A 23,829-nucleotide genomic window follows, 5' to 3' on the forward strand; every position below is an offset into this window, starting at 1 on the left:
CAACCAAGGGGAGCTGGAAAATTCCTTTCGGGAGCAAAATCCCTATTTCTGTGAGGAATATCTCTATTTTTAGGAGCAACCCCCCTATTTCTTGGGACTAAGCCCCCATTCTTGTGAGCGAACCCCTCATTTTCGGGGTCAACCCTATTCCAAACCAGATGCTTTGGGAAGTTGTCCCTGCCCCGCGGAGGATGAAGCTGCTCTCTGTGTCCTGCTGTCCCCAAAGTGATGTTTATCCACTGCCACTGGTCCCAGTTTGCTCCAAACCATCTGGTTTTTGCTCCAATCCCACTCCGGTCCCCCCTCCTGCCTGGGGCCCCACTGCTCCAAGGAAAATACAGGCTGGGGGAAACAGAAGAAAACAGTGTCCGGTGAGCGATGCCACCTCCCCGCATGTCCCCATGTCCCCATCCCAGTGAGGGTGTGGGAGCCCAAGACAGTCAGCATGGCTCGGGGGGGTCCCGTCAGATCCAGCCCCCCCTGTCCTGCTGCGATGGGTTTTCTGGGCTCGCAGGCATCCAAGGTGGGATGGATGTGCAGCTCCTGGCTCCATTGTGGGGAGTCTTGCAAGGAGGCAGGAGGTGGCTCAGTGTTGTCCCCCACACCTCACCAGGGTTGTGATGTCGGGTGTGGGACAGTTGACTCTAGCCGGGTCCTGTCGCCTTGAGCTCCCACACCAGACCAGGCTGGATCCAGGGCAGGAGGAGGTTACCCGGATCTGGGGAGAGAAGGAGAGAGGAGGCATTGGAGGTCGAGAAGTCATCCCCGCAAAATGTAAAAAGGCAAGGGGGACCAGGCTGGGAAGCCCCAGTGGCTTGAAGTCTCCCTCTGTGGTGCCACAGGGACTGCATAGGAGCTGACCCACTCACCCATTCCCAGCTCCTTCTGGGCACCGAGGGGACATGGAGGAGCCTCTGTTTCCCAGCCACAGAGGGGTACACGCCGCCTGTGCCCCAAGGCTGCTGCCAGCCCTCTCTGCTGGCCTTTTGGCAGCAGCTGGCAAGTACAGGGGTCTGGTGGGCTCTGCACAAACCTGCAGTGCGGCTGCTCCCTGTGCCCGTGTGCATGCATGTGTATCGTAGAATCATCAGGTTGGAAGAGACCCACAGGATCATCGAGTCCAACCATTCCCATCAATCACTAAACCATGTCCCTCAGCACCTCGTCCACCCATCGCATAAACTCCTCCAGGGAAGGTGACTCAACCTCCTCCCTGGGCAGCCTCTGACAGTGCCCAATGACCCTTTTTGTGAAAAGTTTTTTCCTAATGTCCAGCCTGAACCTCCCCTGGTGGAGCTTGAGGCCATTCCCTCTCGTCCTGTCCCCTGTCACTTGGGAGAAGAGCCCAGCTCCCTCCTCTCCACAACCTCCTTTCAGGTAGTTGGAGAGAGCAATGAGGTCTCCCCTCAGCCTCCTCTTCTCCAGGCTAAACACCCCCAGCTCTCTCAGCCGTTCCTCATAAGGCCTGTTCTCCAGCCCCTTCACCATTTTCGTTGCTCTTCTCTGGACTCGCTCCAGAGCCTCAACATCCTTCTTGTGGTGAGGGGCCCAGAACTGAACACAGGATTCGAGGAGCGGTCTCACCAGTGCCGAGTCCAGAGGGAGAAGATCCTCCCTGGACCTGCTGGTCACGCCGTGTCTGATCCAAGCCAAGATGCCATTGGCCTTCTTGGCCACCTGGGCACACTGCTGGCTCATGTTCAGTCGCTGTCAACAAACACCCCCAGGTCCTTCTCCTCCAGGCAGTTTCCAGCCAGACTTCTCCTAGTCTGGAGCTGCTCAGGGTTGTTGTGCCCCAAGTGCAGGACCCGGCATTTGGCCTTGTTAAACCTCATGCCATTGGTCTCAGTCCAGCGGTCCAGCCTGTTCAGATCCCTTTGGAGCCTCCCGACCCTCCAGCAGACCCACACTCCCACCCAGCTTAGTGTTGTCTGCAAACTTGCTAAGGGTGCACTCGATGCCTTCATCCAGGTCATTGATAAAGACATTGAACAGGGCTGGACCCAGCACTGAGCCCTGGGGAACCCCACTTGTCACTGGCCTCCAGCTGGATTTAACCCCATTTCCCACCACTCTCTGGGCCCGGCCAGCCAACCAGTTTTCCACCCAGGAGAGTGTGCGCCTGAATGCACGTGTTTATGGTGCAGCCAAGTGCAAACGCGTGAGTGCACAAGTGTGTGTGTGCATGTGTGTGAGTGTACAAGCCCTGTTCAATGTCTTTATCGATGACCTGGATGAAGGCATCGAGTGCACCCTTAGCAAGTTTGTGGATGACACTAAGCTGGGTGGAAGCTGGATCTGCTGGAGGGTCGGGAGGCTCCAAAGGGATCTGAACAGGCTGGACCGCTGGGCTGAGAGCAACGGGATGAGGTTTAACACGGCCAAGTGCCAGGTCCTGCACTTGGGGCACAACAACCCTGGGCAGCTCCAGACTAGGAGAAGTCTGTCTAGAAAGCTGCCTGGAGGAGAAGGACCTGGGGGTGTTGGTTGACAGCGACTGAACATGAGGCCAATGGCATCTTGGCTTGGATCAGAAACGGCGTGACCAGCAGGTCCAGGGAGGTTCTTCTCCCTCTGGACTCGGCACTGGTGAGACCGCTCCTCGAATCCTGTGTTCAGTTCTGGGCCCCTCACCACAAGAAGGATGTTGAGGCTCTGGAGCGAGTCCAGAGAAGAGCAACAAAGCTGGGGAAGGGGCTGGAGAACAAGAGGAGCGGCTGAGAGAGCTGGGGGTGTTCAGCCTGGAGAAGAGGAGGCTGAGGGGAGACCTCATTGCTCTCTCCAACTACCTGAAAGGAGGTTGTGGAGAGGAGGGAGCTGGACTCTTCTTCCAAGTGGCAGGGGACAGGACGAGAGGGAATGGCCTCAAGCTCCATCAGGGGAGGTTTAGGCTGGACATCAGGAAAAAATTTTTCACAGAAAGGGTCATTGGGCAATGGCAGAGGCTGCCCAGGGAGGGGGTTGAGTCACCTTCCCTGGAGGTGTTTAAGGGACAGGTGGACAACGTGCTGAGGGACATGGTTTAGTGTTTGATAGAAATGGTTGGACTCGACGATCCTGTGGGTCTCTTCCAACCTGGTTATTCTATGATTCTTTGAAGTGTGTGTGTGTGCACACGTGTGTGTGCAGGCATGTTTATGTGTGTGCATGAATGTATGTGTGTGTGCATGCAGACACATGCAAGTGTGCAAGTTCACAGGTGTGATTGTGTGCACGCGTGTGCAAAAGGGTGTGCGCGTGCACGTGCAGGCGTGTGTGGTCATGAGCGAGTGCGTGTGCACAAATACGTGTGCAGCCACGTGCAAATGTGTGAGCGCACAAGTGTGCATGTGTGTGCAGGCACGTGTTAGCGTGTGTGTGCAGGAGTGCGTGTGCAGGCAGGTCTGTGTGTGCACACGTGTGCAGGGGCAGGCGTTGCTGTGTGGCCCCAGGGCACATGTTTAAAGCCCATGGGGAGCAACGGTGTTGCCCGCAGGGATGGAGCAGAGCCCCTGCTGCCCCGGCCATGCAGCACAGGGGGCTGCATCCTGACCCCAGGCACACCGACCCACGGCACACAGCACACAGCTCCTCACTCCAGAAAGAAATAAACACCCCTGTGTGACCCCCATCCCTGTCACAACTGCCCAGGTCTCAGCTCCAGGCCTCCAGCCTGCGTTTCCCACTTCCCTGATGCTCTACAGGGGTTGTTGGGGGTCAGAGCTCCTGTTCCAGGGCAAGGGACGTGCCCAGGTGGGACATGGCAGGGTAACCCGGTGCCCCCCGGGCCAGGCAAGAGGGACCACGGAGACAAGGACACTCCTGTGCCCCAATGGTGCCATCTTCACCCCCTGCTTTGGGGCAACACCCACCTGCCCCCATGGTGCTGAGACACCCCAGTGTCCTCATGGCCAGGGCAAGCCCTGGGGCCCCTCCATCCCTGGACACCTCCCTTAAACCCCTTGATATTTAGGTCTGGAAACCTGCTTTTAGTCTTTTCTATTAAAGACCAGACCCCGGGGATGGGATCTCGCAGCAGAGCTGAGCCAGCAGGACCTGTGGGTGATGTGATGATACCAGCTTGGGGCCATCAGCCTGGTCCAGGGACACCCAGGGATGCTGGGGGTGGCACCACCGTGCTCCAGCCTGTCCCCACACCGGCTCATTGCTGGGGACAGGACACTTATGGGGACTAGGGACAGAACAACCCTTATAGAGTCCCACAGGGACAGAGATCAAGGAACAAGTGGGAGCCAGATGAGTTGGGCAGCGTGTCCCCAATAAGCTGGTGACCAAACACAGCACAGAACCCCTACGTGTCCCCCAGCCCTGTCACAACCGCCCAGGTCTCAGCTCCAGGCCCCCAGCCCGTGTTTCCCACCTCCCCAATGCGCTACGGGGGTTGTTGGGGGTCAGAGTCCCTGTCCCGGGGCGGGGGACAGTGTGGGTGCCCGGGTGGGACGTGGCAGGGGGACCCGGTGCCCCCCTGGCTGGGCAGGAGGGACCACGGGGATGAGGAGCGGGTGCTGGTTTGGCACATCCTCCTCCTTCCGCTGGGTGGAAACCCTCCCCCGCGCCTGTCATTAATCTAATTACAGCTAATTGGGAACTTCGGAATAAGCTTTAATTTCTCAGGTTTGGATGGCCGTCCCTCCTGCCCGGCTGGGGACACAAGTGACCGGATCCACTCCACAGCCGCTTGTAATCCTCTCACAGGTGAGGGGTGGCAGTGAGACCCCTGGTGTCCCCCCTCTCCCCCCATCAGGTCCCACCCTGGTGTCACCGCGCTACCCCGTGTCTCCCACCTCGGGGACAGGCTGCCTCCCCCTCGCCACCACGATCCCCATCCACGACCACTGTCAGGGTGATGGAGACGTCCTGATATTAATTATAGCTGCATTAATTAGGCACCAGGTTATTAATGAGCTGATTGGGTAGGATGGAGGGCGATGCGGGCAGGGGGAGGTGGCAGCATGGTGGCAAGGTCCCAGTTGTGACCCCCAGACCCCAGAAAGGCCACAAGGATGCGGGCAGCCCGCGCGAGCGTGATTGATTAGGAAAAAATGTAATTACAAGGAGGGCACATGCTGCCCACCAAGGGCTCTGGGGCTTGTCCGTGGAGTCACTGAAGGCAGGGAGTGAGGCTAGAGGCTGGATCCATGCTGGGATGCCAGGCAGCACCATCCCCAGCATCACCTCGGGATGGGATGCTCTGGTACCCGGGGTGGCTTCAACCTCACCACCCCATCACCCCAAAACGGGTTTTGAGGAGGACACAGGGCTGGGTTAAACACCTCCCAGAAAGGGAAGAGAGGGATTCTCCCAGCACCTCTGCACCCTGCTGAGGTCTCGCCATCCTGGTATTTCAGCTCTGAGCTTCTCTGCTGCCGGCTTTTGGGTCTCCTGTGTACCTAAAACTGATATTCCCCCCCCAAAACAGATATTCTTGCTGATGTCCCCAAATGCTACAGCTCTCACCACTCATCCTGCAGTTGTTGGGGAGCAGTGGGCACATGGAAGCCCCCCAAGCTCCCCTGTGCCCCCTGTGCTGCTGGAGGCTGCAGGCAGGACAAGCTCTGGCGGGGCTCCCCCAGTCCCTGCCCTCCTTGCCACCTGGCTTTGTCACAGTGATTTTGCACCAAGGCAGGTCTGAAGGGGTTCCCTGAGGGACACCATCCATGGGACATATCCCACCCATGGCACAATGCTTTCCTGGCTTCCTCCAGGTTTAGTTTTGATTAGTAATGGACAGGTATGGTTGGACCCAACGATCTCAGAAGTCTTTTCCAACCCAATGATTCCACAATTCTATGATTCCAAGGATGAGCACTCAGCTAGGGGAGAGCAGGACCCCCACATCGATCCCCGGGATGTGGGTGCAGGCATCTCTCCCATCCCAGGATGACACTAGGGGGAAACTCAGTGCCACCACCCATGTCCCCATCCCAGGAAGCTCCCATCCCACCTGCAGGGCTGGGGGCGCTCCCAGGGAAGGATCAGTTCGATGCACAGAATGGTTGGACTCGATGATCCGGTGGGTCTCTTCCAACCTGGTTATTCTATGATTCACAGCACCCACGGGTGCTCCCTCACACCCATGCACCGGGGCAGGGACATGGCACACTGCCTATGCCCAAACACCCAGGGAGGGCTACGCAACATCGCAAATGCATTTGTTCCACCCCAGCCCTCTCTTTGCATCTCTAATTGCGTGGCATGCCCTTGAATTTGCATACAAGGCTTAAAATATAATTAATTTTTGGCACCCGGCAAAGCCTACACAAGGCTAATCCCTTTAGATTTTGCAGCCTTATCTCATTTGAGCATTTATCTAGTTAAGCTTAATGGGTAAGGGAGAGGGGAAAAAAAGTCAGCTGCACTTATCTGAAGAGCTGCTGCTTCCCCTGGGCAGCCCTGGCGTGCTGAGGCTCAGGAAACAAAAAGCAGAAACAGCAAAACAAGGACACGATCCCCCTAAAAGTGCCCAGTTCCAGCCTCTACGGAGCTTCTGGGCTTTATATTCATAGAATCATGGAATGGTTGGGTTGGAAAAGACCTTAAAGACCACTGAGTCCAACCTTACTTGTTCTCTACTAAACTAAATCCCTGGATGGGGGCTCCACCACCTCCCTGCGCAGCCTCTGCCAGGGCTGAGAACCCTTTCAGTGAAGAATTTTTTCCTGATGTCTAATCTGAACCTGCCCTGGTGCAACCTGAGACCATTTCCCCTTGTCTTATCATCAGTTACTTGGGAGAAGAGACCAGCACCCACCTTGCCACAACCTCCTTTCAGGCAGTTGGAGACAGCAATAAGGTCTCCCCTCAGCCTCCTCTTCTCCAGCCTGAACAACCCAGGTCCCTCAGTTGCTAGTTCTCCAGCCCCTTCCCCAGCTCCCCTCCCTTCTCTGCACGTGCTCCTGCCCCTCAACGTCCTTCTTGGGGCCCAAAGCTGAACCCAGGATTCAAAGTGCAATATTAAGGCTGAGTGGACTCACAGACCCAAATCTTTTGGGTTACGATGGTGCGATGAGGCACCTTTGAGGGGCTCCAGCATCCCTGAGCATTCCCAAGGCTTTGCCCAGCCTGGCACGGACTCACGTGTAGAGTGGCTGTAGCTGTAGGTGTGACGTCTTCTGTGGCGCCTGGTAGCCGTAGGAGTCAAACCCGCCGATGAAGTCGACTGGGGAGAGGGGGGAGAGCAGCGAGGTGAGCTGGGGAGGGCAGCAGGGCAGTTTCCCTGCCCCACCCCTGCCCTGGCAGCCCCCGTGGGTCACGCAGATTCCCGGGTTGCAGCAGCATCTTGGGGAGGTGCAGCATCCCAAGTGGCTGCCACATCCCGGGTTGCAGCAACATCCCAGGGAAGTGCAGCATCAGTTCGTAGCTGCATCCCGGGAAGCACAGCGCCCTGGATCTCCACAGCAATGCAGGGAAGTGCAGCATCTCAGGGAAATGCTACATCCCAGGATGCTCTGCCTTCCGGGTCACCGCAGCATCCAGAGGACATGTAGCATCCCAGGTCACCACAGCATCCCAGGTCCCAGCACCAACCCAGGAGCCTGCAGCATCCTAGGTCACTGCAACATCCTGGGACACCACAGCACCCTGAGTCACCACAAAGTCATCCTGGGCCACCAAGAATGCTGGGAATTGCAACATCCCAGGCTGTAGCAGCATCTCAGGTCATGGCAGCATCCCAGGGAAATGCAGCACCCCAGGAAAACAGAGCAGCCCAGGGAAGTCTCAGAGAGAAACAGAGCAGAGAAGACTGACTCGCAGCGAGCCCTGCGGCTCTGTTCTCCCCACAACAGCCTTTGTGTTGCAGGCTGGACAAAGTGGATAAAATTATGCTGTTATTGTCTCCAGAGTGGGCATTTAAGGAGAATTATGGGGGAATTACATCTTGTTTAAAGCATGTCATTTAGGGAAATTGCAGACACCTATATATCAGTTTTCATGGCTGCGATTTCCAGCCTGGCTGTTCATCCTCCTCCAGCCGGCAGAGCCCATCGCCCTCCCAACAAGCCCCTCAATGGAAGAACCTTGAGGGTAGAGCCCTGCTCGGTGCAGCAGGAGTGACGGGTGGCTGGGGGCACCCCAACTTCTCCCACGACCATCCCACATGCCCCTAGACCCAATCCCTCCACCAGCTGCTTGGCCAATGCAGGAAAGGGCACCATGTGTGGCCAAGCCATGGTTTCCAAACCCCTAAAGGAGCTGCGGTGTGACCCATCTTCCCAAAACACATTAATCCCCACGGAGCCGTGATCCGGGTGGGTTCACACACAGGCGTCCAAGAAACAGCAGCGAGCCCAAGGGGGGGAGCCCAGTTCTCCCAGCGTATTTATCTTCCCGACTTAATATTCAGCCAGCTCTCAATTTTGACGCCATCCATCCATTTCCAAATCTAATAAGATATTCCATTAAAAAAGATGCATTTGAATCTTGGGCTCCAGCAGCATTAATATTAAAAGTGTATTGAATGCAGGAGTTTGTTTGAATGCAAACACGCTTCAAAGCCAGCGGCAGTAGATAAACCCCTTTGCCAGGTCCCCGGGTACAGAAACAAGTTATTACCGCAGGCAGTGTCCAATTTCACACGGAGATTTTCCTTTTCCGCTACGCTGGTTCCCAGCAGCGGGGGGAAAACATGAGAATGCTGAACCCCAGCACCTCCTGGGCCGGGCTGGGACTGTTTGTGGGTCCCTGGCACCAGCAGGGCTGCTGATCCCGATGCTGCAGGGAAGGATCCCGATGCTGAGTGCATCCCGGGGGCTTTGGCCAGGCTGGCGGGTATGGCACACCCCAGCCTGCGGTTGGATACTGGGAGTTGCCAGCTGGCACAAATTAATTAATGGCAGATGAGCATTTAATGCGGTTGGATGGCTACAACCTTAACTGCCTGGTTAATTGGGGCTGGGGTGCTCGGCGCTTCCGGAGGCGCGCTTGCAGGAATCTTTGTCAGATCGGAAAGCGCAATACAGATTGTATAGAAATTAGCCCATAACTGCTTAAATTGCTGGATTTCCCCCTGCTCTGGGGCTGAAAAATCTCGAGGTGGGGAGGAGGGCTCTGCTTCCCCACTGTCTGTGGGGATGCTGGCCGAGGCGATGTAGTAATTCCCATTTCGTCGTCCCTAAATCCCAGGATGAAATGGGGAGGCAGGTGATGGTTGGCTCTGGGAGATGTGAGCAGGGAGGACGGCTCTCCTGCGGCCCCCATGGGCTTGGATTCACACCAGGAGGAGCATTCATCATGAATTTATCGGGGCGTGGAGGTGGCTTTGTACAGCAAGGGTGATTCTCCTCACTGCCATGCCGGGCCAGGGACTGGGGGAGATACTCTGGCCCGGAGGAGATGCTCTGGATTGTGGTCAGCAAGAGCAATGCCAGCCCCAGATCTACCCCTGAGCACCTGTGCGCAGAGATGAGCATCCCAGCTTCAATGGGAGCTGGATGGGCGACTGGGATGCTGGTGTGGGGACCAGGACCATCTCAGCCTCTTCGTGGGCTGCTGCAGGGATGCCGCCTGACCCCATGTGTTGGATGAAATGGGTCCCATTCCGGCACACGAAGGCTGTGATTTCTGCAGTCCCCTGACAGCTCAGGGCTCACTGTCCCCGTCCCCCTCCTCTCCCAGCCGTGGCCGGGGTGCAGCACCATCTCTGAGGTGAGCAGTGGGTGGCACATCACACCATCTGCCTCATCAGGGGTGGAAAAATGGGGCAAAAACCCAATGAAAGGCATCCTTTCCACTGCCTGTGACCCAGGCATCGCTCCCTGCTCCCCGGCTGGCAGCTGCTGCCCCGGCGAGGCGCTGGCCGGCGTTAGCCAAGCCCATTTTGCAGCGCTGCAGCTCTCCCCTGTGACTGATAGCAAAAGCACTCACAGCTGTCTTCTTCCTCCAGGAACACTTTGCTGACGTAGCAGGCGTAGACGAAGCCAAAGAGCTGTGAAATAAAAGCAGACAGAGACAATTTGGTCATTGGGGTGACAGACACCGTGGGGGACAGAGGTGGGTACTGTGAGGTGGAGCATCCTAGGGGACCCTGGGCAGGATCAGGGCTGCCGTGGCGCTGGAGCCCGTCTCCAGTGGGTTCGGTGCTGATCTGGGATGCAGCAAGGTCTGATGGTTTCAGCTGAACTGGGAGAATGAGGGTGGTGGCCCTAGGGGTGACAATACTGAGACAGCTGGGGTTGTTTAGCCTGGAGAAGAGGAGGCTGAGGGGAGACCTCATTGCTCTCTCCAACTCCCTGAAAGGAGGTTGTGGAGAGGAGGGAGCTGGGCTCTTCTCCCAAGTGACAGGGGACAGGACGAGAGGGAATGGCCTCAAGCTCTGCCAGGGGAGGTTTAGGTTGAACATTAGGAAAAAGTTTTTCACAGAAAGGTTCATTGGGCACTGGCAGAGGCTGCCCAGGGAGGGGGTTGAGTCACCTTCCCTGGAGGGGTTTAAGGGACGGGTGGACGAGGTACTGAGCGACATGGTTTAGTGATTGATAGGAATGGTTGGACTCGATGATCCCGTGGGTCTCTTCCAATCTGGTGATTCTAAGCTGGCACCGCACTGGGACAGCAGTGCAGACAGTGCTGAGACCCACCTAGCCAAGGAGCCTCCTTTGATGGACACACAGCAGCTGCTCTGCACCCTAGTTCCCCTTAAAGCTTTATTTTCTTGCAGCCACCCACGGCTCCCCAGGAGCTTTGCATCCCTTCCCACCTCCCCACGGGGTGCAGCAGACACCAGGGAGGGAAGACCCTCCTTTTCCAGCAAGTGGGACATCCCACCAGCTCACACGCCAGCAACGTGATGTCTGGGTGCTTTACACTGAGAACCCCCCAACTCCTACAGCCCCCAACCCACAGCCCAGTTCTGGGGCAGGCAGCACCCCCGGAGTGCTGGCATGGGCTTCATCTCTTCCCACCCCTGAGCCAACTCCACCCTTGATGCTATGAAATAGATGCATGATGGTGGGACATCTCCAGCTGGACCACGGTGGCTTGGTCCACCCCAGCCCTGCCATCCTCCCCTCTCTCTAACATTGCAATTAGGGATGAGGAGAAAAGGTGCCGTCAGCTGCTCTTACCGCCAGGAATATCTGCGTGGCGCTGCTCACTACCTCGATGTACTGGTAGTCGAGCAGGCAGCCGCTGACGGTGATGACGTGATGGTCCTCAGGTGCCAGGTTGGAGTTCATCACCGGTGTCACCAGGCAGCCCGGCCCATTCTCCATCCACCACGAGCGATGCAGTGAGGTATTGAAGGTCATGATGAAGTCTCGGTCCTGCAGGAGGGGAGCAGAGGAGGAGACTCAGACCTTGGGGATGGGGTAGAAAATGGGTTTTCCAAACCAAGGATGCTACACAAGCATTGCCTGCATCCTGACCTCTTAATGCAGTGCGCTCAATGAATGCCCCCATCTCCCTAACCCATAGCTGATCTCCCCAGGGTTTGTGGCTTCCTCCCATGCTGCTGTTACAGAACATTATGGACAGGCTGAGCGGGTTGGGGTTGTTCAGCCTGGAGAAGAGAAGGCTCCGGGGAGACATTAGAGCATCTTCCATTATGAAAGGGGCTCCAGGAAAGCTGGGGAGGGACTTTTTACAAGAGTCTGGAGTCATGGGACGAGGGGCAATGGCTTTAAACTGGAAGGAAGAAGATTTAGATTAGACATTAGGAAGAAATTCTTCACGATGAGGGTGGGGAGGCCCTGGCCTAGGCTGACCAGATAAGTGGTGGCGGCCCCATCCCTGGAGGTGTTCGAGTCCAGGTTGGATGGGGCTTGGAGCAACCAGATCCAGTGGGAGGTGTCCCTGCCCATAGCAGGGAGTGGAACTGGATGCATTTGAGGACCCTTCCAACCCAAACCATTCTATGATTCTACGATTAGGTCAAGCAGCACCCAGGCGCACTGTGATGCCCAGGTGACACCAGGGATGTCACAGAGTGGTCACCAGCAAGTTGGCCATGCGGCAGGGAAGCAGCCATCTGTGATATTGTGAGCTGCATCCAGGCATCCCAAAGATGGGACCATGGCATCAACACACCAACACGATACAGAGATGCACGACAATCCCCTCTGCTTCCCCTCAGGTTTTGGGAGCCTCGAGGAGCATTGCAGGAGCCTCACTTATGCACATCCCCATCCCCTCTTTGTAAGCCCATTACCAGGCTTTGCAGCTCTCCACGTTTGATCTCCATCAGCTTTTAGGTGCAGTAGGCAGCAGCCTCCTTGCTGCAAGGCTCGGCTGTGGGCTATCACCAGGATCAGATACGATACAGGGCTAATCCCTCAACCCCTGCCTGCACCCTCCCCGCAACGGGCTCTGGCGAGGCTAAGCTGGAATTTAATAAAAACAGCAGGATGAGGTCTGGGCTTGATCCCAGGAGGCACCTTGGCATGGCTGATGTTGATGTTCCTGCCCAGGAATCTGGCAGGGGGACGAGGGCTGTGCACATTGGGATGCAGCCCTGGTGCAGCAGCAACACAGCCGGGTGAGCACCCACTGCACTGTGGGGTCCTCCTGGCAGAGGGTCCTCCCAGCCCCACCAACCCTTAGGTCTGCAGGGGCTGGGAAACTTGATGAGCATCCTTTGTAGGAAATCACCAGCCTGGAATTTAAAGATTTTTATTTGTGGTGGCAGAAAAAACATAGAAAGAAAGTGGGTTTTGGTTTCTAAAACCAAAGGATGTGGGTTTAGATGCTGAGAAGAACAAAGAGGGGGAGTTCTGGCATTGCAGCATCACTGAGGGATTGGGGATTTCCACCTAAAATACTCGGTGGGAGTGAATCCTCCTCTACTGCATCTTCCATGCCTGCTGCATGTATCTGGCATTTCAGTTTTTTAGAAGAGCCTCAGATGACCTGTAGCAACATGGGAAGATGGTTTCATCCATCAAGCCCCACAAGAAGCCCTTTTCCCTGCTTCAGGCAGCCACAGAGTGAGCTAGAGCCTTTTCTCCCAAGCCCTCTGTGATGCCCTGAGCATCCTCAGAGCAGGGACTGAGATGCCAGAGCAGAGTCCACACGGGTACCAACCTTGGGGCTGAGGATGCTCAAACCACCCAAAGATGCATCATGGTCACATTAAGTCTTGCTGTTTTCATGTCCGAACTATAATTGAATAGCCCAGGGTGGGATGGAGAGACACGGAGAGGCACAGCCCTGCTCACGTCCTCACCCCCATCACCACTAAGTGACTTTTCAAAGCCATTAATTTCCAGCTGCTCTCCTGCCGCTGCCGGGTGCTCCAGGGCTGAGCAGCGCTTGCAGAACCCCAGGAGACTCCAGAAAATTGGGAAGCAGCAGCAGCGTGTGTGGGGAGGTGTCTCCTCCTCATCATCTTGCTGCCTTGCCTGTCTCTACCTGTCCCATGTGCTGAGCTGCTGGAGACCCTGCCCCAAGCCTTTCCAGCACCATTTGTCCCCAATCCCTGTGTCCCTTCTTGGCTTTATCTCCTCTCTGTCACGGCAGGGAGCAGCGCGTCCGGCTTCTGCACCCCATAAAGCCAAGTGTGCCCCAGTGATTAATGATTAAGGGAGGGAAGGAGGATGGAGAGAGGGAGGGAAGAAGGGAGGATGGAGGGAGGGAGAATGGAGAGAGGGAGGGAAGAAGAAGGGAGGATGGAGAGAGGGAGGGAAGAAGAAGGGAGGATGGAGAGAGGGAGAATGGAAAGAGGGAGGGAAGAAGAAGGGAGGATGGAGAGAGGAGGGGATGGAGAGAGGGAGGGAAAAAGGAGGGAGGAAGAGGGTTTGGAGAGAGGTAGGGAGGGAGGGAGAATGAAGAAAGGAAGGGAGAGAGAGAGAGAATAAGAAGGATGGAGGGAAGGAAGGAAGGTGGATGGAGGGAGGAAGAGAAGGCAGGTGTAAGGTTGTTACCTGTGACAAGCGTCCGACCTCCAGGTAGAAGCAGATGATGAAGGCGTTCCAGCCGACCCACAGCACCAGCCACACCGCGTACTGCCGAGAAGAGAGCCAGTCAGGGCCCACTACAGAGAACAGACACACCCCAATCCATTCCCCCTCTCCCACTGAATCCACAGGGATTTGGGTTTGAATACAGAAGGGGACCAGGGGCTGAGCCATGTCCAGGGGTGATGCTGCTGCACCCAGACGCAAGGAGTGCCTCCTCCACGGTACTTACCATCATGAGGTATTTGGATCTGTACTGGATGGTCCCAAAAATACCCAAAATAACGGCCATGATGTGCAAAAAATTAGCCAGGATGGGTGCCCACTGGTAGCCCAGGAAATCAAAGATCTGCCTCTCCAGCGCCGCTACCTGCAAGGGAGCACAGGAGGGGTTGCAGGTGTTAGAGCAGGGCAGCGGTCACCGCCGCAGCTCCCAGGATGCTAAAGGCAAAGAGCAGACGGTAATTAATGGGAAATCCCATGGATAATTAGCTGCAATAGGCTGAAACGCCTGTGTGATGCATCGGCTGGCGGTGGGCGAATGCATCATTATTAGGAGCTGACAAGGGAGAGCAGGGAGATACCAGCTTGTTGCTCCATCAGCACCCACCGTGCCTCGGTTTCCCTGTCAGTCAGACCTCAGGCACTGCTGAACATCACCCTCCAGGCTAGATTTATCCTCGAGCTCTGCTTATCCAGGGAACTGCCCCTGCTCAGGTGGTGCACAGGGTCCCCCAGGATTTTGCAAGTGATGTTTCTGCCCACCCAGCTCGTTGCGCACCTTCCCGTTTAACACCATTAGGTTTTGATCATTTAGCTTTTGTAACCCCTAAGTAAGGACATGATGCAGCTGAATAAATTGCACAGCACATGAAATTAGGGACGGTAGCTGGTGCGATTGCCTAGTATCCCAGCACATAGATCCTATGCCTCTATTTGCCTCCGGCTTGGGATCTGTTACACTTAAATTACAGGATTAGTTTAAAGAAAGGTGGGAGCAAAGGGAAGGTGGGAGCACTGGAGCACTTGCCAATGGTTTTAAGTTAAAAAACGATGGTTTGATGAGGCCACAGCCTTTTAGGGAATGTCAGGGTGTGTCAGACACCACAGTCCCCTAGGGTGCAGGGACAGGGCTGCAGCGACATGAGTGTCTCCAGCAGCCTTGCAAACCAAAACAAACTCTACATTTATCTTTTTGACAGCCCAGCTCTATCTCATCACTCTTGGAGATGCCTCAGATTCACCCCACAAACTCCGTGAGCGCTGGGGACTCGAGTCCTCCCCACAGCCCTGTGCCTCAGTTTCTCCTCCCAGTGCAATGATTCTCATCCCGGCCAAGAAGTAGAAGTGTATCCTGCAAAGAGCAGGAGAAAATGGGTTTTACATCACCCCTCCGCTCACCAGCAGCTGCCCCGGGGAGCTGCATCCTGGTGCTCTGGGGAGCTCCTGGGGCTGGAGGAGGGGGGGGTTATGGCTGCAGGGCTGCCCCAGGGCCCCACAGCATCCCTGCCCATCCAGCCCGACTTAATGTGTCCTAATTACAGGAGGGAAATAAATGAGGTGGCAAAAGTCCATCCCTAAGTGTTTCCTGAGGATGAGCAATGGGTAATGCATCTTGCTCTGCCTGGCCACCAACACGTGTGCAACCACCAGCCGTGCCTCAGTTTCCCCAACCAGAAAGCATCACACGCTCATTGAACTGACATAGTGAGGGCTCTCATTAACACCCTTTTTAGCACAGCTCCATCCTGCCAGCACATGGGAAGCCAAAGGCAGAACCCAGTACCACAGAATCCCATTTCCTACCCTCCCCCTGGGATCTCCTGGAACGGGATCTACTGGATCCGTGTCAGCAGGATCCTGGTTTCAATTAAAGGTGATGCAAAGCCATGAAGCCCAGGCAGCCTGGGGATCTGCAGGGCCAGGACCGGGGCTGTTTGCATTGAGGTTTAATTCACTTCCACGCTATTTAAACTCTCCGAGGGAACAGCCTTTGGAAATACTTACAACTGGGCCGTAAATCTTTTAAATTGAGGAATGTAAATAATAAATGATACAAGGAAAGCGGTGCTCAGGGTTTTATAGCCATCCATTGATCTGGGGGCTGTTGACAGAGCTGCTTAGCAGGAGCTGGAGGTGAAGGCTGCGAGTTTTGGGCACTGGTGAGTCTCCGAGTTGAGGGACGGGGCTGGGAAGAGGCTCCAAGAGCATCACATGGAGCCAGAGTGATGGGTCTCCATCCATGGGCTGTGACACTGCACAGCCTCTGAATTCCAGCCCATCAAGCTGCGAGGCTGGAGGAGAAGAAGTTGTGAAAATCCTGGTAAAACCAAATCCATCCTTATCCCAGAGAGAGGCAAAATTAGGGACAAACACCATGCCCTCATGACGTTCCCCCTCAAGCTCATCTGAGGAACAACAAAGTCCCTCTCAGGTCACTTTTTAGCTACATAACAAACAGAAATCTAATTGCACCAAAAAGCTTTGCAAGAGCCATCCCAGCAGATAGAACACTGCTCTGCGTGTGCTGTTGATTGAGCTTATTCCCTCTATGCAACAGCCAAATCTTGTGTTTTCTTCAGCCTCATCAGATCTTGCATAAGGTTAAGTAAAATACAGAGACACAGCACAAACGTGGCGAGGCTGCAGCTGCAGATCCCCCGGCAGTCAAAGCTCCAAGGGCAACCCAAGAGCAGGGCAGCAACCCTGGGGAAACTGAGGCACAGCCACTCTCCATGGGATGGGTGGCACAGGTGGGGCAGTCCTCACACGGGGCACAGTGGGGCTGAGTAAGCACCGTCTTCAGCTTAGATCGATGCTCTAAGTGCTTCTTGGTGCTCACCAGCCTAGTCCAGCACCCAGAGCATCTCCACCTGGTCCTTTGGGCATATGAGAAGAGGCTGAGAGAGCTGGGGGTGTTTAGCCTGGAGAAAAGGAGGCTGAGGGGAGACCTCATTGCTCTCTCCAACTACCTGAAAGGAGGTTGTGGAGAGGAGGGAGCTGGGCTCTTCTCCAGAGTGACAGGGGACGGGACGAGAGGGAATGGCCTCAAGCTCCGCCAGGGGAGGTTCAGATTAGATATCAGAAAGAAATTTTTCACAGAGAGGGTCACTGGGCACTAGCAGAGGCTGCCCAGGGATGGCGTTGAGTCACCTTCCCTGGAGGTGTTTAAGGGACGGGTGGACGAGGAGCTGAGGGACATGGTTTAGTGATTGATGGGAATGGTTGGACTCAATGATCTGGTGGGTCTTTTCCAACCTGGTGATTCTATGATTCTATGTCCTCCTGAAGCGAACTTCAAAGCACGCAGGCTTTTCATAGAATCATTGAATCACAGAATCATAAAATATTTCGGTGGAAGGGACCTCAAAGCCCATCCAGTTCCACCTCCTGCCATGGGCAGGGACACCTCCCACTGGATCAGGGGCTCCAAGCCCCATCCAACCTGGCCTTGAACACCTCCAGAGATGGGGCAACCTGCTTTGGGCAACCTGGGCCAGGGTCTCCCCACCCTCACAGGAAAGAATTTCTTCCCGCAGTCCCTGCCAGCCGTTCATCAACAGTGGCTCTGCACAAAGCAAGAGCAGGAAACACCAACCCTGGTCATGGGGCTTGGCATCTCCTGCCAGCACAGTGAGGATCTCTACAGCCTCTGAGTAACTTGAGGACCAGCAACATCCAAGCCCCCAGAACTGTGAGACTTGTGGAGCTCCAAGCATTCTCCCCCAGCTGCCCTCCTCTGCAAGGGGTGTTTCCCATGCTATTAGCAGCCCTGTTAAAGACCCCTCCTCATTAACGCCCTGCTCTCCTTTATCGCTGCTTCCCATCGATGCTGTGATGCTTCTGGGATGTGGGGCTGGGAATCACACACTGTCCTGCTGCTAATTAAGATAAACCTGCAGTCGATCAATGCAGCGAGTTTTAGGGCTCCCTCTTAATTAAACACTCTCTAGTTTATCGATTGGCCCCAAAAGTTCCCTTTGCAGCAAATCATATCAATTAGTCGGGGGCAGATGCGTGCCACCGTCTTGCTAATTGAAACGCGCTGCCCGCAATTATTTTATTTTAATCAAGAAATCGAAGCGGGCGAGACGGGGAGACGGGGCTCCCGCAGTGCGTGGTGATCCCCAGGGAAGATCACGGCAGGAGGGGACGCGTGTGCAGCTCCTTGGGGACAGGGAGCTGCCAGGGTTCAGCCCGGGGGTCTGGACTGGTGGAACCGGAGAGGCAGAACTGGAGAAAAATGGGATTTTTTAAGAGCGATGTCACCAAATTCCACTGGGAAGAATCTCACCTGTCCTGAAATAACCCCTTGGTTAGGAGCCCTAACCCCTAACTCAGCCCTAAACCTGTTGGAAGGAGCTTGGTTATGGCTCCTTCACCTTCCTCAGACCCATCCTGTTACATGGTGGGGTCTTCCCAGTCCTTTTTAATCCCCATGATAAGGACAGGAGGGATGAACCCCACTCTGGCTATGCCAGGAGGATCACACAGACACAAAGAAGCACCTTCCTCTATGTCCCATTCCCACCAGATTCGACATTTTGTGGTTGGAAATCCCTCCTGCTACCCAGTTGGGCAGCGTGGGGCCCTGGGAGGAGCATCCCTGACCCGGTACGCTGCCCTGCTGCAGTATTAAACCAGAAATGATTCTATGAAATGTCCCTGCCCAGCAGCTGCTGTTAATGCTCTCTTGGTATCAGAGAGTCACAAGATGGGTTTGCTTGGAGGGACCTTCAAAGACCATTCAGTCCAACCATGGGTAGGGACATCTTCCACTCGATCAGAAAGACTCTTAAGGGACATCACTTGTTACCATCTCCGCTTGGACATTGAGCCACTGACTGCAACTCTTTGGATGTGGCTATCCAGCAAATTCCTAATCATAGAATCGTAGAATCATAGAATCATAGAATCATAGAATCACCAGGTTGGAAAAGACCCACTGGATCATCGAGTCCAACCATTCCCATCAATCACTAAACCATGTCCCTCAGCATCTTGTCCACCTGTCCCTTAAACATCTCCAGAGAAGGTGACTCAACCACCTCCCTGGGCAGCCTCTGCCAGTGACCAATGACACTTTCCATGAAATTTTTTTCCTAATGTCCAGCCTGAACCTCCCCTGGCGGATCTTGAGGCCATTCCCTCTTGTCCTGTCCCCTGTCGCTTGGGAGAAGAGTCCAGCTCTCTCCTCTCCACAACCTCCTTTCAGGTAGTTGGAGAGAGCAATGAGGTCTCCCCTCAGCCTCCTCTTCTCCAGGCTAAACAACCCCAGCTCTCTCAGCCGTTCCTCATAAGGCCTGTTCTCCAGCCCCCTCACCAGCTTCATTTGCTCTTCTCTGGACTCACTCCAGAGCCTCAACATCCTTCTTGTGGTGAGGGGCCCAGAACTTATCTTTCTAACAATCCTATCAAACCCACATCTTTCCAATTCAGAGACAAGGATGTTGGGGAGAGGACCTCTTACTGGACATGTGTCCAGGTGCTCGGTGGTCCACGCTGGCCCGGCTGCGGCTCCTGGTCCCCCTGGGCTCTGTGGAGGAGGTGGCACTGCCCTCCCCACCCTCCATCCTCTCGCCTCGGCTGTGATGGGGATGACATGTTTGCTGACACAGATGCATAAATATATTATCGCATCCCTAAAGCCTCAATAATTAAAGGGTGGAGGGAGATGGGAGCTTACTCTGGTGCTGGGGGGGGTGTCATCTCCCAAGGGAGCCGGGGAGGAGGACAATCCCTCTATCCTACTCGCTTGCTCGCACCTGTGTGGGACTGGCCCTTCCCATCTTGCCCTGAGCCCCCCAAAGCTGCGAGCCCCATGGTTTTGTGCTGGGCGATGCTCTGGGACATCCGCGCTGCTCACCACCCCCTCACCCAGCCCAAAGCCCCTCAAGCATCTCCCCAGGGCGCAGCAGGCAGGGAGTCACATCTGGGGACATGGGTCAGTGAATCCCCATCTCTCCACCTACATCTCACGTGGTGCCACTGTCCAAGCTCATGCAGTGATTTTTTCCAGGTACACAATTATGTATTTCATAGAATCACCGAATAGTCTGGGTTGGAAGGGACCTCAAATCCCATCCAGTTCCACCCCTGCCATGGGCAGGGACACCTCCCACTGGACCAGGGGCTCCGAGCCCCATCCAACCTGGCCTTGAACCCCTCCAGGGATGGGGCAGCCACCACTGCTCTGGGAAGAGGTTCCACCCCAGACAAAAAGGAGATGGGAAGAGGTTCCAACCCAGAGAGAAAGGAGATGTTCCGCTCCCACTGCCCCGAATAAATTCTCCCTAAAGATTGAAATAAAACAGATGTTTCTGCCGGAAAATATTCTCCCTAAAGACTGAAAAGTCCTGACAATCCAGCTGCATCTTTTCCCGGTGTCGGATGCTCCTCCCGGCTGCCTGCTGCCCTTGATCTCAGCAGCAGCATCTGCGCGTCAGGCTGAAATAACCCCCCTGCCCTCCCCTCCGCGCTGCGGCGTGGCAGGAGCTGAGCGGGGCTTTGGTCCCCCCTGATGGGTTATTATCCTTCAGCCGGGTGATTTCCTCCCGCACACCATATGCCTGGGGCTCGCCAGGGATTTAACTTTTCATTTCGCTGCATTTTGAAGAGATTTGGGGTTGGTTGTTTTTTTTTTTTTCCCACTCTCCCTCCAATTCCCTTTTGTGCTGTGTCTGAAGATGCTGCGAGAGCATCGCTCCCCTCTGCTAAGCCCATCCTGGTTGCTTGGGGTGGAAACGCCCCATTTCTAGGAGATTTGGCCAAAAACATGTTGGGGTTTAAGGAGAAAATACCCTTTGGGCAGAGCTGCAGCCCGTAGGTGGGATGCTAATGGTTTTAAATTAGAAGGGGAGAGATTTAGATTAGATCTTAGGAAGAAATTCTTCATTATGAGGGTGGGGGGGCATCAGCCCAGGTTGCCCAGAGCAGGGGTGGCTGCCCCATCCCTGGAGGTGTTCAGGGCCAGGTTGGATGGGGCTTGGAGCCCCTGATCCAGTGGGAGGTGTCTCTGCCCATGGCAGGGGTGGGACTGGATGGGCTTTGAGGTCCCTTCCAACCCAAACCGTTCCATGATTCTATGCTCGACGCCGTTGGTTCCCATAAGGGATGTTTCCTGCCCCAAGTCGAGGAGTCCCCAAAGCACCCTTGGGGCTGACAATGCTCACGGGGCTGCTGGAGACCAGCTGGATCCTGCCCTCAGCCCCAGCTCCCAGCCCCAAAGGATGCTACAGCTCATCCTCAGCTCCGCAGCACCCTTGCAAAGCTCACCCAGCCCCCACAACTCCTCTTTTTGAGGCAGTTTAAGGCATTTTAGTGATTTTCGCTCTTCACTCTGCTCCTGGGGAGCCTGAGGAGCTGTCAGAGACATTTTCAATGTGCGGTACCCACGAGCTGCCCGTCTCCACTTAGGGAAATTGGCTGCGATTTAAATGAATGGCAAGCGAGCGAATTGACTATTAAGAAGGTGCAAACACCGCTGTGAACCCAGGGACTTCATTTAATGACTTGGAAACAAGTTCTTGACCTACTTCCAACTTGCAAAACCCTTTGTGGAAGCGCAAAGGAAGAGAAATTAAAGGCGCCGGAGGCTCAAGAGCGCTCTGGTGTTGGTTGGTGATGAGCAGGACGCGGTCCCTGGCTGAAAAGATGCTCTGGGACCAAGCAGCCCCACTGCAGAACATGGAAGGAGCAAAGAGCAGGGTGAATGAAGCACAAATCATGTCCTTCCCCAGCTGTTGCATTGATGCTAGTGGGTTTTGGGGGGCACCGGGCCTCTGCACAGCCCCTTTCTGCCCCCCCAGTGCTGGCATTGATGGATTTAGGAGCTCCTGGCACATGGCTCAAGCACTGGAACAGCTGCCCAGGGAGGGGGTTGAGTCACCTTCCCTGGAGGGGTTTAAGGGATGGGTGGACGAGGTGCTGAGGGACGTGGTTTAGTATTTGCTAGGTATGGTTGGACTCGATGATCCTGTGGGTCTTTTCCAACCTGGTGATTCTACGATTCTATCCCAGATATCTGAGATGCGGCTGAGGATGCTGGGGGTGCAGGCAGAGACTCAGGGTGCATGGGGTCCTTCACCACAGCTCCCCAACACCCACTCAGTACCCACCACCCACCCCATGGGCTTTTCTTCCTCTCGACAATTTCTCCCCCCTCAACTCCCCCCATACCCGGTTATTTATTTCATTTCGCCGCATCTGGCAGTGTTGCCATGGGAACGTGGCAGCAGCCCCGGCTGGATGCGCTTGTCTAGACGCTGCATCCCGGGAGCCAGCTGCCAGCAACCCAACCTGCTCCATGGGCTGGATACGGCCCCGGGGCTGGCTGCACCCCTGGGTGCAAGGGCACCCATTGCACCCAACCCCAGGAGACCCCAGCACCCAGACGGCTGCGTCCCCTCCAAGCCCTGCACCCTAGATTGATGCTCCTCACTCCATCCACCCTTGCGAGGTTCCTCTGCTGTACAAGGAGCATTGGGAAACACAGCCTCAGGGCAGCTGATGGCAACAATAATAACCATAATATCCCCTAAGAGTAGCCCAAAGGTTGCAAAGTGCCCTCTGCTCAAGGCGTATCAAAGTCAGCCCCCTCCCAGTTTGACTCTATTGTAGGGAAGGGAAACTGAGGCACAGCACAGGGAGACACCCTCAAACCTCTGCTCTAAGATGCTGGGAACAACAAAACCTGGGGCAGTAGGGGTTCCCATGTGGAAAGGGATGCTCCAACTCGCAGGCTCCTTCTGATTTACACCTGCTGAAACAAAGCCCTGAGGCTCGACTGGTCCCGTGGGCTCCAGTTTGGGGTGAATTTGTCTCTCGCCAGTGCCAAATCCCCAGAGGGATTTCAATAGGGTTTTGGGTTTTTTTCCCAGCAAGCATCACAAATTTCAAATTTTCCTACAAGCGTGTGCTCTTAACTCTAACACAATATTACATCTACTCAATACAATATTGCATCTATTTAACTTTAATACATGGACCTGTTGGAGCAAGCCCAGAGGAGGCCACGGAGATGACCTGAGGGCTGGAGCACCTCCTGTACAAGGACAGGCTGAGAGAGTTGGGGTTGTTCAGCCTGGAGAGGAGAAGGCTCCAGGCAGACCTTAGAGCAGCTTCCAGTACTGAAAGGGCTGCCAGGGTAGCTGGGGCGGGACTCTTGATCAGGGAGGGCAGGGAGAGGACAGGGGAAAAGGGTTTGAGATGAAAGAGGGGAGTTAGAGGTGAGATCTTAGAATTAAATGTTTTGCTGTGAGGGTAGGGAGGCCCTGGCCCAGGTTGCCCAGAGCAGGGGTGGCTGCCCCATCCCTGGAGGGGTTCAAGGACAAGTTGGATGGGGCTTGGAGCCCCTGATCCAGTGGGAGGTGTCCCTGCCCGTGGCAGGGGTGGAACTGGATGGGCTTTGAGGTCCTTTCTAACCCAAACCATTCCATGATTCTACAATTTTATGAATTCAATCCCACCTCTATTGTTTGCACCATCCTATAGATGCTGAGATGAGACTTTTCTTTCTCTCACCTCCCAGCAAGGAAATATTTTGATGCTGAGGGAAAGCTGAGGAAGCTGAAGCGGCTCATTCCCATCTCCCCAGTCAGAGTGAGGTTGGCTCTGGAGTGATGCTCCCCTGCACGACAGGCTTTATTGCCATGGGGAATTGCTCCATACCTTCAGGAATTGCTCAGAAGCCACAAACCTGTTTAAGCGTCCCCGCGGAAGACAGCCGGGGTGATTCTACTAATCCCTAGCTTGCGCTGCTCTGCATCCACCCAGCCTGACCTTGCAAATGACCTTGAAACAAGCCAGGACCCCGGGTCCCCCTGAGGCTGAGGTACTTTCACATCCACAGGGTTGAATCACCAAGGTCACCAGTCATGGCCAGGGAAGGGCTGATCCCGTACTGTCCGGGTGCTGTGTGCTGCTTTCCTGTGCCTCAGTCTAC

The 23,829-nt window shown here is 55.3% G+C and overlaps 1 protein-coding gene across 1 annotated transcript in view; it reads right to left on the reverse strand.

Moving 5' to 3' along the window:
* Positions 1-498: 498 nt before the first annotated feature.
* NKAIN1 (sodium/potassium transporting ATPase interacting 1) overlaps positions 499-23,829 on the reverse strand; it is a 40,289-nt gene continuing 16,958 nt past the window's right edge. Inside the window, exons 2-7 of the mRNA XM_069875284.1 lie at positions 14,119-14,256; positions 13,854-13,934; positions 11,061-11,258; positions 9,865-9,925; positions 7,078-7,159; positions 499-718 (exon numbers count right to left, since the gene is read on the reverse strand). Coding sequence (XP_069731385.1) covers positions 709-718; positions 7,078-7,159; positions 9,865-9,925; positions 11,061-11,258; positions 13,854-13,934; positions 14,119-14,178 — 492 coding nt within the window. The 5' untranslated portion in view covers positions 14,179-14,256 and the 3' untranslated portion in view covers positions 499-708. The remainder of the gene's footprint in view (positions 719-7,077; positions 7,160-9,864; positions 9,926-11,060; positions 11,259-13,853; positions 13,935-14,118; positions 14,257-23,829) is intronic.

Source organism: Phaenicophaeus curvirostris, chromosome 23 (genome assembly GCF_032191515.1).
Source record: "Phaenicophaeus curvirostris isolate KB17595 chromosome 23, BPBGC_Pcur_1.0, whole genome shotgun sequence".
NCBI classification, from domain to species: Eukaryota; Metazoa; Chordata; class Aves; order Cuculiformes; family Cuculidae; genus Phaenicophaeus; species Phaenicophaeus curvirostris.